Here is a 17127-nt window from a genome sequence, read left to right on the forward strand (position 1 = left end):
AAAATGAATGTCAGTTCAATCAGTCATTATTAAGTTAAACTTACATTATTCTTGTCATAGAGTATTGTTTTTTTTTTTGTACTTTGGCTGGGTTTTATGAACCTTCCAGACATCATTAGTCTCCGGCTTGTAAATGTCACATAGACATTTTGCCACAACTCTTCAATGTAGACCTGTGCAAGAAACTGGAAAGCAGCACATTTCTTGAAGGGATGTTCAGACGTGACACAAACAATGCGAAAACCCTCCATCTTACGCGAGCAGAAACATTGCTTTATTTATAGTGCAGACATGTCTATTTTCTCCTCAGTGTATTGATATTCCTCAAATGCTGGGTTTCATATTTCCTTATGTAACATCGCATCCCGCGTGCAATCCCTACAGAAATTATTCTACGCCAGCAGGCGCTAAATATAGCAGCTCAAGACCTGATTAGAGAAAAGAGGAGAGCTGTCTTTTTGTGCTGTAGTGAAAAAAAAACTCAAATCCATTAGATACCTGACACGTGGGGTTTGAAACAGTAGAGAGGATTCAAGCGTAGCGTGTTACTGCTGAGATTGATCTGTTTATCTGAAAACATCTGCTATCCATATGAGTTTTAAAATCATTTGTGTTTAATTGATGGATAAGTGTCATTTTACATATAAATCAGTATTTAAAAAAAATAAATGAAATACTTAATAAGGGTTTTCTGACTGTTTCTGTAGTTGGTAGAGCACTGCATAAGCAACCCAAAAGTCATGGATTCAGTCGCACTGAAGAAATGAATAGATTGCCTGCTGTAATCCCAATGCGTAAAATGTAATTACATTGAGTTCAATCTACGCAAACTACTTATTTCATGCTGAATTGGTTCAGTGCATTGGACTTTATCTCTGTAGTCGCAATGCTATCTCACAAAAATTTGTACATATTTTACGAGTTGGCTAATTCGTATTGATTCATACAACCACATTCATAAGTTTTTGTACGATTTGCCTTGACCAATGTGAGGTTGGGATTAGGTGTGGGGATAGAAGTTGGGTTTCGTTGATGTTTTTTTATGAGAATTGTACTTTTTTGCATGATTAACTTTGTAAAATACGAATTCTCCTGAGATCAAGCTGGTAGTCCTGCACTACACAATGGATCTTAAAAGCTATTTGAGTTTTTGGGTTGTGACAATAGCAGAACCCTTTTGATGCTAAATACATTTTTCAGAAACAAAGGGACAAAAGCTGTCACTGGGGTCGCTGTACCCTTTAAAATCTCCTAATATGTACCATTTAGGTACAGATACATGTATACCTTTGGCACTAATATATGCACCTTTTTTACGTACTAATATGAAGTTTTTAGGAACAAAGTTGTACTTTTTGAAAGAGTACAACCCCAGTGACAGCTTATGTCTAGGAGTGTAGAAACGGTTTGCAAGATTTAATAATACTCAGCTCTAAAATAGGCTTACATTGCTTACTTTTAATTTTGCAATAACAAATATAAACTTAAAACCTTTTTTAATTTACATTATATACATTTTTATTGTATAATAGATTTTGGTACATTTCTGTAATATATTATCATGCTGTTTTTTTTTAAATGAATGCAAAATACTAAGATATTGTTATATTATAAAAATATTTAATTATACCCTTTAACATGGAAATTCTTTAAAGATTGGATTTTGTTATATTATAAAAATATTTAATTATACCCTTTAACATGGAAATTCTTTAAAGATTGGATTTTTGCATTGTACTCCAGTTGTGACCCTGGACCACAAAACCAGTCATAAGAGTAATTTTTTTTAAAATTTAGGTTTAGACATAATCTGAAAACTGAATAAATAAGCATTTTGATGTATGTTTTTTTTGGAAAGGACTTAATATTTGGCTATCTAAAAAAATCTAAATATAGACAGTTTCAGCAGTAACAACACAAACAAGCGGCTTTTGTGGTCAACACATAACTTCCGGTAAACTCCGCTATAAGAATAAATAACAAAGTAATTTAGAAGTAGTTTATTTATATAAAAAGCAAAATAAACAACACATAGATTACCTAGGAAACCAAAACATTTGTTATTTATGACGAGGTATTTGTTTAAGAGTTCAGTTTTAGCAACTTAACAGACACCGGAAGTAAAGTTCGGACCAGACGCGTAATTGCGTCACCGCACGTGCGTCCGATGAAACCGTCTATTGAGAAAATCACCTTTAAAGTTGTCAAAATGAAGTCCTTAGCAACACATTTAACTAATGATTAATACATTTTTTTATATATATTTACGCTAGGAAATGTATAAAATATCTTTATTAACATGATCTTAAAATGTATAATTTTGACCCATACAATGTATTATTGGCTATTAAATATACACATGCGACTTATGACTGGTTATGTGGTCCATTAGTTCTCAGAATTCGTTCACTTAATTTTCTGACATTTTATTATTAAGCTTTGCATCATTCAAAGCTATTTTGTGTCTGCATCTTTTTCTGTCGATTTCCTTGTGACATTGCTTTTAGCCGCTGTGTGTCGCAGAAGTCCTTCCATCTGCTCCCAGTCTTACACCATCTCTCGAGGCTGAAGAGATTAATATCCCATCCCTGACATAACTTGACCTGGTTTATCTTTAACAACAATGAATTATGCCATTAAATGTGCTGCGTATATCAAAATAACCACTGTTGCATTAACATTTTCACAGTGAATTACAGTGAAGCACCGTTGCACCTACATGTAAAGAGTTCATATTAGTACCTCAGAGGTACATACTGGTACGAAATGTATACATATCTGTACTAAGTTAAATAGTTAATATTAGGAGCTTTTAAAAGGTACTGCGCCATTAACACCTTTTTTGACCATTTTTGTTTGACAGTGAATGAGAGGAAGAAGAGTGTGATGAGGAGATTTTAGATAGATGCCCTTCATCTGCCAGCAGGGGCTGCACGTTAGGGGTGTGCCGGTTTCAGAATTGGTGATGACGGTTGTGACGTGAGTCAAATGTGACGGTTCATAACATAACCGTCTGTGGGGGGCGTTTTGCTCGTTTAAATGCTTGTGGATTGACGCGAAAGTGTAATTTTACCATAAAATCATGAATGTGATGCCAGGTGTTTTAAACAGTAATGACTTTATGCAATTTAACAGAAAGCAATGAAATATTTAAAAAAAAAACACTGTTGACAGAAGACTGCGCTGTCACTCTCTGCTCAGCATAAATGAATCCTCTCTCATCTATTTTGATAATCTTCAGAGAAACAGATTTAATTGTGTCTATATCTGTCATTACATGGACCAGAATGTGGATTAAAAAGCGTCTTGAAGAGGTTTTGCTCATAAATGCATTTAAAGTAAAGTAATATGAACTTCAGATTTTTATACTGTTATTAAACTGCACAGTATGCGCTGCAAACGCAGCCGACAATGGGCCTCGCGCGACAAACGCTCTCCACATACAGTACGCAGTGTTCAGGGCTCACGCTTGCGAAGTAAACGCCGTTTGAATAAACAAGACACTGATTAGCTACTTGCTCTACGTTTATTTAAAATTAACAGCAAGACAAGCAGTGAATGTGCTTTCAGGAGAGTTAGTAGATTAGCATGGGAGGATTTGTACTTGAAAAGCGGAGTGTACTGACGCCTTTCCGCGGTTAAAACAACATTCCTTCTTATGGTCATTCATGTTTATTTGATGCTAAAAATTAACTAGAAGGAAGAGATGATTTGAAAGGTGAGACTTTGTTTAATATGTTTAATCTCAAGAGTAACCGAAAAGTAACCTGGTCTGTCCTGTATGTCAGCGCGTTGTCAGTGTCTGCTCCGCTCTGTATTTTTCACTGCGTGAGAACATGGTGGGGCGTATAACACAGACTGTTAACAATTGTTTTTAATTAGTATTTAAACATTCTTTATGATATATTTTTTTAAAATATTTTAATAACACGGTTTTGCCGGTTATACAGTTCTAATGACGGTGTTCAACTATAACTGTCGGTCTCACGGTTATATAATGACCGTCACAGCCCTACTGCACGTCTCGAGTAAACCCGAGCTAATCTGAGGTCAGTAGCGTAGGGCTAAAGCTTATATACTGGGGTTATTCCTCAAAATGATGGTCTGTTAGTCTTTGTTGACTCTCCAACCTTGCATCCTTCTGGAAACAGAGGATATATAGGAAGAGGTATGAAGTATAACAGATCATGGTGTGTTATGTAAGAAAGACGCAACATTCAGGCAGGTGATGCAGTACCATTTTAGCTTTGCTTTTATGGCTCATTCTTTTGGCTTTTCCGGAACATTCTGCCCCTCCTCTAGCCCACTTGGGTCAGGCCGACCTTGCAAGGGTCTGAGGGGGGGAGAATGAGAACGTGAGGGAGAGCGGAAAGCAGACGAGGCCAGTAAAGGCGATGAGCAAGTGAGGATATGTGAATAAGCAATACAAGCTCTGTCGTAATCGTAAATTCAACGTCATTTTCTGATTCAATACCTCTCAAAGTCCCGTGCTATTTATAGAAGCAAATGGGTTTTTTATTCGCCCGTGGATTGCTGGGGAGAGGAAATGCAGGATTTTGAAGCCTTTCGCAGTCGGTGGAAAGTAGAGGAAGACAGAACCTTGAAATTCCTTTCTCGGCACATCTGGGAAAATGTTATCGCTCAGTGATTGATCGCTTCATTGACATGGTCTTACTCAGACAATATTAAAGGTTATATAAGCACAGAATGTTCTATGTAGGATGATTATGTTGAAAACAAGAAATCACAAAAAAATACTGGGTCATATAGGCCTAATGAATAAAATTACAGGAAGATATTTATTAACTTTTACATTATACCACGGGCTTTTTGAATGCTGTATTCTGATTGGTTGAGAAATGTTCCATGGGTATGCATTATTTTTCGATAACCATACACCTAACTTGTCAAATGTCTTAAACAGAGCAATGTCTGTGGTACCATGGTATAAGCAGAATAATTGACTCCGATCCTTTGAATTAAAAAAGGCACAACCTCCTCTTTGCGTCGTGCTGCATTACCATCATTTTCTTATATTTTAATGGCCCGTCGTCAATTATTCCTTGCTTATTAGTTAATTAGTTAATCGTGGTTAGAATGAATAAGAAAATTTTAGTTCATATTAAAATTTTCATGTTTTACCTCAATCAATAAAAGGCATCTGGGGTGGGCCTGATGCATAAAAGGACTTGGTGATGTCACTGGCAAAAGACGGTGGGACAAGTTTGTAGATTGTAATAAAAGATTACAAAGACATTTTTCTAATTTTTTTACACTAAAAACAGGCATTAAAAGAGCAGCGTGTTTTTTTTAGCAGCATCCAGCGGTGAGATTACAAATTGCAACCAACAGCTCAGGCCACAGCTCACGGTTGTGCCTAGAAGGGATACAGCTACAGCCTAATCTCGCCAAATAAGCACTGTTTTTCATCATAATCCTACCCCTAAACCTAATCCTAAACTCAGGATTTAGGACGTAGCTGTATTCTATCTGCGTTTTTCATCCTAATCCTTTCCCCAAACTTAACTTAATACCTTGCAAGATTTTGCCGTAGCTGTCTCCCCTCTAGCCAGAACCACAGCTCACCCCTTAATTTTGAAACGCATACGATAGCCGCCACAGGACAAACACAATGTAGAGATGAAATGCGGTCTGTTTGTTCATTTAGGGCTACTGTACAAACATGACGGCGACTATGTAAGGGGACCTGCGTTGTATTTAGACAAAAAAACGGCACAGTTCTTTATGTAAGGTCTTTATACACCACTGATAATATAGTATGCATATTATATTGCATTTCTGTCAAGAGATCCTACACTGTAAAAAATACTTTTCTGCCTTAACATTTTTTGTTAAATCAACTCAGATTTACAAATCATGTCAACAGAGATGAGTTAACTTAATTTTATAAGTTATAACAACTCACCTGTAGTTATAACAACTCATCTCTAGTCAAGCTAAATAAAAGTAAGTTGAAATGACTTGTAAAACCGAGTTGATTCAACAAAAAAATAAGTGTTTTTTACAGTGTACTAAAAGTTACACAATGCACCTTTAAGGAAGTAAACAGGGTCATTTTTGATTGACTTTAGCGAGACGTGTCCGTGTGTATTTAGCAACAAAACACAGTGCTATTGGAGACGCCTGCTGCTACCTGAGCCGAGCACTTGACGCTCAGGAACAGCAGGTGAGTGTGAAGGGTCGAACGGAGAGAAAGCCAAAGTGAAACCAGAGAGAAGTGAAAGGTGCACACGGGGTAAAGAACAACACTTCCGAAGAGTTACTTTATTTTTTATGCAAGGCGGCGAATTAATATTTTAAGGGAAATGTTTATTTCTACTGGAATATGTCCCAAAACACACTACAAAAAGGAATTTAAAAGGTAAAAGCTAATGGTTCCTATTGGTATTTTAATGGAAACCAGTTAAAATGTCTGTGATAGTTTCCATTTATTATTTCAGCAGGGTTCATAACCCATTTATTTTCGTTATAGTTGTCAAACAGTGTGTGCATTTACATTTAGCAGACACTTTTATCCCAAGGTATTTGCAGTGCCTATAATGCCCTATACGTTTGATCAATTCATGCGTTTCCCATGACCTTGGCGTCGCTATAGGAACATTATAAAAGATGTAGAAAGCTCAAATAGTGGCAGTGCAATAGAAACGGATGTGAACATCTCTACATGTTCATGCTCTACTTTAACCGGTCGCCTCTGGCCGTGTCCAACAGGATTATCTCAGACCTGACATCTTCATTAAAAATACGAAGTTTATATTAACCCTGGTGTAAGAATTATCCATTTGTGTGAAATGCATTTCCAGAAAATACAGTATATACATGCTGATATAATGCATGCCTTAAACACACTGTAAGTCACTTATAATCGTCTATCAAGTGGATAAGAAAATGCATTTCATGTGCTTTAGAAGTGGAATAAATAGTAAACCCAAAAAAAGATCAGTCATTAGATTTACTCACATTCATGTAGCCCATAATTAAAAATGAACTGAATCCACTCCCATGCAATCTAATGAGGTCATGTGGTAAGCAACTGTTTATCTGTAACTTCTTACATTTTTACATTTACATTTATGCACCTTGCACATGCATCCAAACCAACTTAGTATGTGTGTTTCCTGAGAATTAAACCCAAAGTTTTGCATCGCTTGCAATGACCAACTGAGCTACAGGAATGCATTGAGATCATAGTCTGTAACAGCCTTAGGCTCTGAACTGTATGAACCACAAAAATAAAGAATCTGGCATAATACTTGGTATCATTTCTCGTAATGTCAATAATATTACGCCTTCAGGTTGGCTGAAAGTCCTGAGGGCGGAGCTTGGAAGAAAGCTTGTTGTTGACAGGATGGAGACGACCTTAATTCAGTAATACAATAATAGTGTAAGTTATCAAGATGACATGGAAACTGTCACAACCTAAAGATTCTCCGATCACTCAGATCAACACCTCAACGTGCGCAGCTCTGCTAAATGAAAAATATGCTCAATGACATATCATAAACATACTGATACTGTTAGACCAGATAATCGGGTTCTGATGAACCACAGACACCTAGCTGTTTATTTAACCCAGAACAGTCCCGTAGGCATGACAGTAATGGAAAGATAACCAAAATCTTACACAGGTGATTTGTGCATATTCATGCATGAATGGTTATAAGGTATGTGTTTGCATCACACCGCTACAATGCAGCCTGTATGAGCATGCACGGCCACATGTGAGCGTGTGATATGCGCATGTGTGCTACTAGTGCTTGTAGACATTATGAAAAAGGACGGCGCCTCGTTCTGATTTCTGATGTGTTCTGAAGTTCACAATGAGCCTCCGGTGCAGAGGACGACTTCATTGGGGTGAATCATTGTCACCAACAGAGAGAGGAGAGAAAGAGAGAGAGAGAGAGAGAGAGAGAGAGAGAGAGAGAGAGAGAGAGAGAGAGAGAGAGAGAGAGAGAGAGAGAGAGAGAGAGAGCATGCATAAGTAGCCCAAAAATATCAGCAGAGAATTATGAAAGGAAAGTTAAATGTTTGATAACTAGGGTTGCAAAATTCCAGGAATTTCAAGGCTGGAAACTTTTCTCGGCTTGATGAGTGTAATAAGGATTCTTTCAAATTTGTATGCATGCATGCATATGTGCTTATGACAAATAATTCCCGTAAATTCCTGTACATTTCCATACATTCCTTTTTTAAGTTTCCAATTTGGAATATTTCCAAAATTCCCCAGATTATGTTTCCCATGAAAAGTTTCCGTAAATTTACTGAAAACGTTCCGTCCCTTTGCAACAATAACATAGATATTGACAGACTCAGAAGGTTGCTCTTTTACACCTTTAACATTTACACATTTGTCAGACTTTTTTTATCCAAGATGACTGAATTCAAGGTATAACCTATGACCTTTGCAGTTTAAACTTTAATGCTTCAAATTTTAAAATTAGATTATGAGACTTCAGCCTGGATTTCACAGACAGAAATTTTTCATGAAGTCTTATTAGTGTACAATAAAAACATGTGTGACCCTGGACCACCAAACCATAAGAATATTTTTTTAAATTGATATGTAAACTGTAAAAACATTCCGTAGAAATTACAATGTTATTGCAGCTGGGTTGCCGGCAATTTACCGTAGATTTACATTTATGTTATTTACTGGCAAGAGTTTGTTCAAAGTTAAATAAATTTTAAATATTAACAAGTCTTTATCTTTGAAGAATAAAACTATACAATAACAGCCTCATGCAAAGCATTCTGGGAACCAGAAATCATCATCAACCTTTTTCTGTTTTTTGCTTCAGATTTTGTTTCCCAGAGCGTTTTGCTTGATGCTGTTTTTTTTAGTTTTACTCTGTAAAGACAAAGACTTGTAAATGTTAAATGTTAATTTAACTTTGAACAAAATGTTGCCAGTAAATAACAAAGTTAAATCTACGGTAAATTACCGGCAACCCAGCTGCAATTTCTACGGATTTTTTTTACAGTGTATGCATTGTCAGAAAGCTGAATAAATAAGCTTTGCATTGATGTATGGTTTGTTAGGATAGCACAATATTTTTCAGATTTTATAATCTGGAATCTGAGGGTGGAAAAAAATCTGAATATTGAGAAATCGCCTTTAAAGTTGTACAAATGAAGTCAATAGCAACACACATATTACTAATGATAAATAAATTTTTATATATTTACAATGGGCAATTTACAAAATATCTTCATGGAGCATGACTTTTGGCATAAACATTTTTAATTTTGACCCATACAATGTATTGTTGGCTATTGCTACAAATACCAGTGCGTCCTATGACTGGTTTTATGGTCCAGGGTCACATATAAGATATTAAAGAGATCCCATAAAAAGTAATTTTTCTTTCCAGTAAAAAATGTAAGTAAAAATAATGGTGTTGATTTATCAAACAGACATTGTGGACGAGTGTCAGCTCAGCAGGTGAATTCTGGCAAGGCCTTCTTGTTTTCCCCGTACATCCTGCAGTGACCGGACATTGAGTTGCGATTTGGCATCCCTAGGGAATCCAAACCCGGTGTGTCCCCATCTCACCTTTGCACAGGCACCTTTAGTGCTTTAGCCATCTTGATTTCAACACTGCCCATCATACAGTATCTAGTCGACATGACTGTAAACCAAGCATGTGTGTTCATGTGATATTTTTAGCTCAACAGCCCCACAACCGTATGTGTGCAGTCGACTGTGTGCGCAAACGCTCCGGCATGCGTGTGCGGATTAATGTCTCTAGCATCTTGCTCGAGGGAAGGTGATATGCTCGTCTGCACGAGCCTCTTTGTCTGTTTTTGCCTTGTTTGGATGGACGGTTTGAAAACTGAGCAGCTGAGAGAGAAAGAGAGAGAGAGAGAGAGTGAGAGGTAATGAGTAAAACGAGAGTGAATTGGGAGGGATGGGGGGAAATAAAGGGAGGGTGAGAGACAGAGAGAGAGAGAGAGAAAGCAAGTGAACCAGCAATCTTGGCTTTTCTCTTACAGCAGCCCTTCATATGCCTCTTTATTCGAATCCCTCTTTCCACTTTTTCTTTCTCTCCTCCCCGCATGTCACCTTGACTTCCTGCATCATCACCCCTGGATCATCTACTTTCTCCCCCAAACCCATCCATCTTTCCTAGAAGATAAGCCTGCAGACCTCATCTCACCAGCTGTAATCCATGCATGGAGACATGTGGATGCACACACACGCATGCAGCGCTACACACACGTGCATGCGGCCGCTCTGACTTTTACAGTCGCAAATTTAGCACAAGGGACTTTATGATGGGCAACTGTGTTAAATCGCCACTCAAGAATTTCTCTAAGAAGGTAAGATGCGCTTTTTGCTAGCTGTAAACTTAATAACCCTGTTAGTGCATGCATGTGTGGACCCAGACTTGGACTGAGATGAGTTTGACTAAAATTCATAATCATTTGAATTATATTGAGCATACTATTGTACAGGGCTATCATCATGATCATTTTAGGGAATAGACACGGGACTGACTGACAATCGTGTTTTATATTTTATATAATATCACATTAGTGTGATATTTGTTAGAAAACACCTAAACTAAGAAACTTTAATGATATGTTAAATACTTAAAGGGATAGTTCACCCAAAAATTCAAATTTGGTCATAATTGACTCACTCTCATGTTGTTACAAATCTGTATAAATGTATTTTTTCTAATGAACACGAAGGAAGATATTTGGAGGAATGTTTGTAACCAAACCCATTCATGAGCCCCATTCACTACCATAGTATTCTTTATTCTTACTATAGAAGTGAATGAGGCTCATAATCGGTTTGGTAACCACATGAGAGAAATGATCACAGAATTTTCATTTTGGGGTAAACTATTCCTTTAACGCTGGATTTCCACCGGCTGCGGATCCGATGCGGAACGGCGGCAGAGTCAATCGGTTTCCATTCAAGTCAATGTGTGTATTTCCACTGACTGCGGCCCGAATCCGTCACAGCTCTGGCCATCCGCAGCCCTCCGGAACAAATACGCAGAGTTTCTATTTTTGATGGATGCCGGACAGCTACTCAGGGCGGAGCCATGACTATATCGCGTGATCATACCTGAATTCGCGAGATCTCGTGTCATGATCTGGGCTGGTCCAGCAAAACGTCATAATTTAACGTCATAATGGGCGGGGACAGAACTAGATATCGCGCGATCATCACGTAAATTTGCGAGACCTCATGGGTCCTTGTCACTTCAGCACGCAGTCGCTCTGCAACAAATTCGGAACTGGTGGGAATTGGCGGACGGCGGAGTGCGGAGCCGTAACGCAGCGGAGCCGATCTGCAGCCTGCCAGCACAAGTCTAGAAAGTCGCAATGCTTTGGGAAGGTATCTTGGAATTTTGGGCATTGGTTGCTGTGCCATCTTCGACCTTGAAAGTATTGCTGGACCTGTTAGCAAATTCATTATATGTTTAATGATATGCAAGCTCATGCTGCATTACAAGCATTAGAACCACCTTAAAATCACATTACGCAGCAAAAAAGTTTATTAAGTATTATAGTATATTAAGTCCGTCTTTAGATTGCGGTCTCCCAAAACTTCTCAAAGTTGTGTATAAGTCATGGGATGTACATTCTAAAAAATAAGAATAAGAGGTGCTTAAACGGTTCTTCACTGCGATGCCTTTTTTTGGTTCCTCAAAGAACCATTTAGTCAAAGGTTTTTTTTAATAAACCATATCTTTATACATTTTTATAATCTAAAGAACCTTTTCTCCCACCGTACAGAACATTTTGTGCTCCAGAAAAGGTTCCTCAGATGTTAAAGGTGCTTTAAACCCTGCTGAAAAAACCAGCAAACCAGCAAGACCAGCATATGTTGTGTTTTTGTGCTGGTTTGCTAGTGGACACCAGCTAAACCAGCACCAAACCAGCATTAGCACCAGCATCCCATGCTGGTCATAACAGCAGGACCAGCATGTGTTGTGTTTTATTGCTGGTATGCTGGTGACCACCAGCATAGACCAGCATAATTCCCATGATGGGCCATGCTGGTTTTTAGCAAGGAAGAACCATTTAGACAGAAAAGTTTCTTCTATGGCATTGTTAAACACCTTTTTTTTAAAGGGACACTCCACTTTTTTTTAAAAAATGCTCATTTTCCAGCTCCCCTAGAGTTAAACATTTGATTCTTACCGTTTTGGAATCCTTTGGAATCTGATTAGACCATTAGCATCGCGCAAAAAATAACCAAAGAGTTTTGATATTGTTCCTATTTAAAACGTGATTCTTCTGTAGTTACATCGTGTTCTTAGACCGGCTGAAAATTAAAAGCTGCGATTTTCTAATATCGAAACTCTTTGGTTCATTTTAAGTGCGATGCTAGTGGTCTAATCAGATTCAATGGATATGCTATTAAGCTATGCTAAAAGTGCTAGCGCCAGAACCGGAGATCGGCTGAATGGATTCCAAAACGGTAAAAATCAGATGTTTAACTCTAGGGGAGCTGGAAAATTAGCATATTTTCAAAAAAAGTGGAGTGTCCCTTTAAAGGTGCAGTGTGTAAATTTTAGTGGCATCTAATGATGAGGTTGCGAATTGCAACCAATGGCTCAGTTAACTGCTCACCTCTTGCTTTTAAAATGCATAGAGAAGCTACGGTAGCCGCCACCAGACAAACATGCCATTTTCGGAGACAGCTTCGTAAAAAAATTTGTCCATTAAGGGCTTCTGTAGAAACATGGCCGCACAAAATGGCGACTTCCATGTAAGGGGACCCTCAGTATGTAGATAAAAATGTCTCATTTTAAGGTAATATAAACAAAAGGGTTCATTATTAAAGGTCTTTAAACACCCCTGATAATATAGTTTTGTAAATTATTTTGCATTTATATCAAGAGATTGTTGTAAAAATTACACACTGCACCTTTAAGAGTGTATGGTACCATAATGAACCCTTAACATTAACAGAACCTGCACAAAAAGTTTTTGTAGTGGTAAAAGATCTTGCAGACTATACAAAGCTAAATGGTTTTTCAAATTGCAACACTCCAAAGAACCATTTTGACACCTTTATTTTTAAATAAAGTGCATTTCATACGTGAATGCATAAAGATGAGTTATAATTAGAAATATCAGACACTGGGCACCTGCTTCTCTGCTGGTGTGCACAATGGCACAGGTTTCTTTGGAAGAAGAATATACGAGTTGGCAACCCTGGCAACAGATGGAGCGTGAAGGTCATGTGTAAATAGAGGGCAGATGCACTGCACGTGTTTGCACTCAGATAAATAAATGCATGCACCATACGAGCAGGTTTAAGAATGCACTGGTTTGGCCAACTGTACCACGATGGAAGATCAGACTTTGCATTTAATGATCTCCAGCTCATAAAGCCAAATTAGACAGCCATTGATAGTATTTGCTCGTGTCCTCAATCTTTAATACCAGCTGGATACAGATTACTTTGCTGGCATGTGGTAAGACAGGATAGGATGAACGGAAGATAGGGAAAAGTGGAGATATAATGGAGAACAAGCCATGAGGGTCGGATGCTTTGATAATACGAGACAAGCCAACATGAAATCTTTGCAGCGTTTATAACCCATTTTACTTCCATAATCTGATGTATTGCAGAGAGAAATGTGATATTCAACACGGAAAAATGTAGTAGGTTGAGTTACTAACTTGTCAAATATTTGCATTCATCTCTCATAAACATTCATCTTGTGTAGGGACAATGAGAAAATAATGAAGAACACTCATTCACTGTGTCCCAAATCGCATACTAAGACAGAACATACTAAAATAAATGAAGAACAGTATACGTATGTATAATATGCGTGGGTGCAGTATAAATACATCACGTATGCCTTTTTTAACAAATACAATTAAATCTCAAGAAATATTTCTTGCTATATTTCTAGCTGCCCGGTTTTTCAGTATTTTTCTTCTATTCACTTCTTGGTGGGTCCTCAGCTCACGTGGCCTCACGGGGATAGTTGAAGCTCACATAACACATGCTGTTTCTGCTTATCTCATATTAATCTTGAGTACCTATAGAATAGTATTACATCCTTTATATATCCCAAGAGTCTTTAGTTTTATCAGATTTATAAGGGACAGACCAGCTTTACAGATTCTTTCCGAATAAACCCGACCCCCTCGGGGCGTACTGCAGGCAGAGCAAGTCACAAAAACGCAACACACACAAAACAAGCAAGATTGTTACATATGAATCTTTCAGGTTCCAAATAAACTTTCCGAAACCTGTACGAACCCTGGCGAAGTGCATTCGTCACAAAAATATTACGTCATACGTCCAACTGCTTTTTTGACACTTTGCCTATGTTTATCATGAGGAATCCAAACCTAACACTAGCTCTGTCCCAATTCGAAGGCTGCGAACTCTGAAGGCTGCATTCTAAGATCGAGTGCATCACAGCAGCGCGACTGAACCCTAGTAAGGCCGTCCCAATTCGAAGGCTACTTAAAATGCGACCTCAGAATGCGGCCTTCTTTCTCCGGGCTACGAAGGATAGAACGAATGGATGCTTCACAACCTAGGCTATCCCGAGATTCATTGCGCGTCTTTAATGACTGAATATAAAGGCTGGATACTTTTAAATAAAAATTTAAAACCTTCGTTAAATAAAAGTGTGTATTTAGCAGAAAAAGTCAGTATTGTAGTGTTATAAGTTACAGTGGCGGCCGTTACAGTGACCTTTTCCGAGGGCGAAGTTCGTCACAACTTGTATGTAGCCGGTTCATAATTTCAAAATATGTGTTCTGCGTGTCGAGTGATCCTATGTGCATCACGTGTCTTGTCAGAATAAGTGCAGATGCGCCTGCAAAAGGGTTTATGATAAAAGAGATGCTTGCGTTTGCCAGATACTCGCATAATCTCATACGTAATCAGAGTTTACTGTTAAGGTCTTGCATTTATTTTGTGTTGTTTTGGTTTGGACGCTTGTGCAGCAGGCACTTATTTTGACAAAACACGCGATGAATGGTTCACATGATGCAACAAACACGATAGGTGTGTTCGACTTCATGCGGCGCTGCGCAGACCGATCGGCGGCTGACTTGAAGCAGTGCATTCCGGTTAGTAATTTTGTCCGACTTAAGCTGGCGCTGCAGGCACGTGACTGTGTCATATGGTTTTTAAGTACCGCGAGAGCGGTTCGAGATCAGCCGCCTGAGTTAGCCAGCGCAGTTCGCGAAGAGGAGCTGCACGGGCTGTTATGACGACACAGCTGTTTCACGATTGGTCGGATTCAGCACATCAACAACAATCACGTGTATTTCGAGTTTATTTGCTCGCCCTCAGTTCCACAAATGCTCACAAATCTGTATTATTATAACAGTTAAAGCTCTTTTCATGTAGTCACGATATTATATTGTGTCATCTTCATCAAAATAAAATGGATAAAAAACTAAGACCCCACTACATTGGTATTTAAATAATATATGCTTATGTTGAACTTTATTCTTGTAAAAACAGATGCTGTAAGCCTCTTCAGTTCCACTCATGCTCATACACAGACATTCAAAACAGTATAATTCACTTTTTATGTAGTTTACATCTTACAAATCATGTTTAATGCTATTAAGCAAGCAACCGCACGTGATCAGCCATGCTTGACGTAAATGCCGCAAACTACGGGAACCACAGCGCGTCCGACTTCACGTCTCCGTTTTCAGCTCCTCCCCGCCTGCACCCGGCTAATCTCGTCGATCGGTTACACCCACCCACAGCCGATGTCGAACACACCTATATTTTGAAAACACGAGCAACACACATGACACTTCGAACACATATTTTGAATTTGCGCCCCTCAGGTGAGCAGTCACGAGCCGCCACTGATAAGTTATGTTTTGTATTAATTATTCTTGGTATTTTGGGCATATTACTAATGTTGATTAATTTAATAAACTGTTGGTTAGTTTAATGTACCTCAACGTGTCAAATTTTGTCAAATAAAATACATATTTTTCTGGTTCCATATTTATTTTAATAAGTCAGAAATGGGTGGGTGCGTACAGCAGTTGAAGCAACTCCTCCGAAGGCTAGACCGTCTGATTTCAGTTCTTTTCTTGGACTTCACAAAGAAAGCGGCCTTCGAACCCTCGGAGCACGCGTCCTTCGAATGATCCAGCCTTCGAATTGGGACAAAGCTAGTGTTAATAAGCCAAAAGAATGCATTTAATAGCTTTACCCCCCCCCCCCCTCCTTTAAGTGTCCATCGTGTCACACTTAAAACTCTTGACAGTAGTACTTTGAAATCGATGCGTGAGAACAAGAAAGGTATAAGTGACATTTTGGGTGAAATGGAGATTTATATTTTATGAGCTTCTTAATAAAGTTGGAGTTATAAAAGATTGAAATTAAAACACTAATGCCCCATTCAGACAGACAGCGACAAGCAGTATCGGCAACCCGATCTCATTCATTTCAATGGAAACCGGGCAACTTCAGGCGGCACGAGCTAAAGTGACCGTTGGCGACCGCATGAGCATAACTTAACTTTATGCAAATGTCGAGCGAATTTCGTGAGCGACTACCAATGATAACGAAGCAGTGAAGTTCACGTCATCCTTCTCTCGTCAGTTACTGGCGTGGATGGTACTCATTTGTTTATGACAAGCAGATTTAGAAACGCCTCATTGAAAGAAACCTGATTTTCGCTTATATAGTATGGTATGAAAGTAGGCAATTTCAGATGCAACCATTGTTCATGAACATTGATCAAGATCTGAATCAATGTAAAAGAAATTGAAATGGTGCATTCATTTTTAAAAGAATGTGAACCTCATAGTTGATCGCTGCAAACGAATATAAATGTTTATGGTTGGTTTGTAGTTTCATAACCGTTTTCAAACAAGCGTCAAGAGAGTTGAGATGTTTCTTTATTTAGATTTATGAGATGACGTCGTTCCCTACTTTAATTAACCCATGGGCCTTACTTTAATTATTCTGTGTGCGTGTATATGTGTGTGTGTGTGTGTGTGTGTGTGTGTGTGTGTGTCTGTATGTTGTTGTGTATGCTCTTCACCTCCATGGGCTAATTGGTCATTATATTGTGCTGGTCGACTGGTTTTTGTTCTCGTCCCAAAAAAAGCTCGTCCAAGCACACTTCC

The 17127-nt window shown here is 38.4% G+C and overlaps 1 protein-coding gene across 3 annotated transcripts in view; it reads left to right on the top strand.

Moving 5' to 3' along the window:
* cabp1b (calcium binding protein 1b) overlaps positions 1 to 17127 on the top strand; it is a 31671-nt gene that overhangs the window by 4315 nt on the left and 10229 nt on the right. Inside the window, exon 1 of one of the 3 annotated variants that reach the window (XM_065261644.2) lies at positions 9961 to 10341. The exons of the other annotated variants lie outside the window; for them this stretch is intronic. Within the exon in view, the coding sequence (XP_065117716.1) occupies positions 10195 to 10341 (147 nt within the window). The 5' untranslated portion in view covers positions 9961 to 10194. Of the gene's footprint in view, positions 1 to 9960; positions 10342 to 17127 lie in introns of those variants that run through there. 3 annotated transcript variants of the gene reach the window in all.

Source organism: Paramisgurnus dabryanus, chromosome 10 (genome assembly GCF_030506205.2).
Source record: "Paramisgurnus dabryanus chromosome 10, PD_genome_1.1, whole genome shotgun sequence".
In the NCBI taxonomy this organism is placed as follows: Eukaryota; Metazoa; Chordata; class Actinopteri; order Cypriniformes; family Cobitidae; genus Paramisgurnus; species Paramisgurnus dabryanus.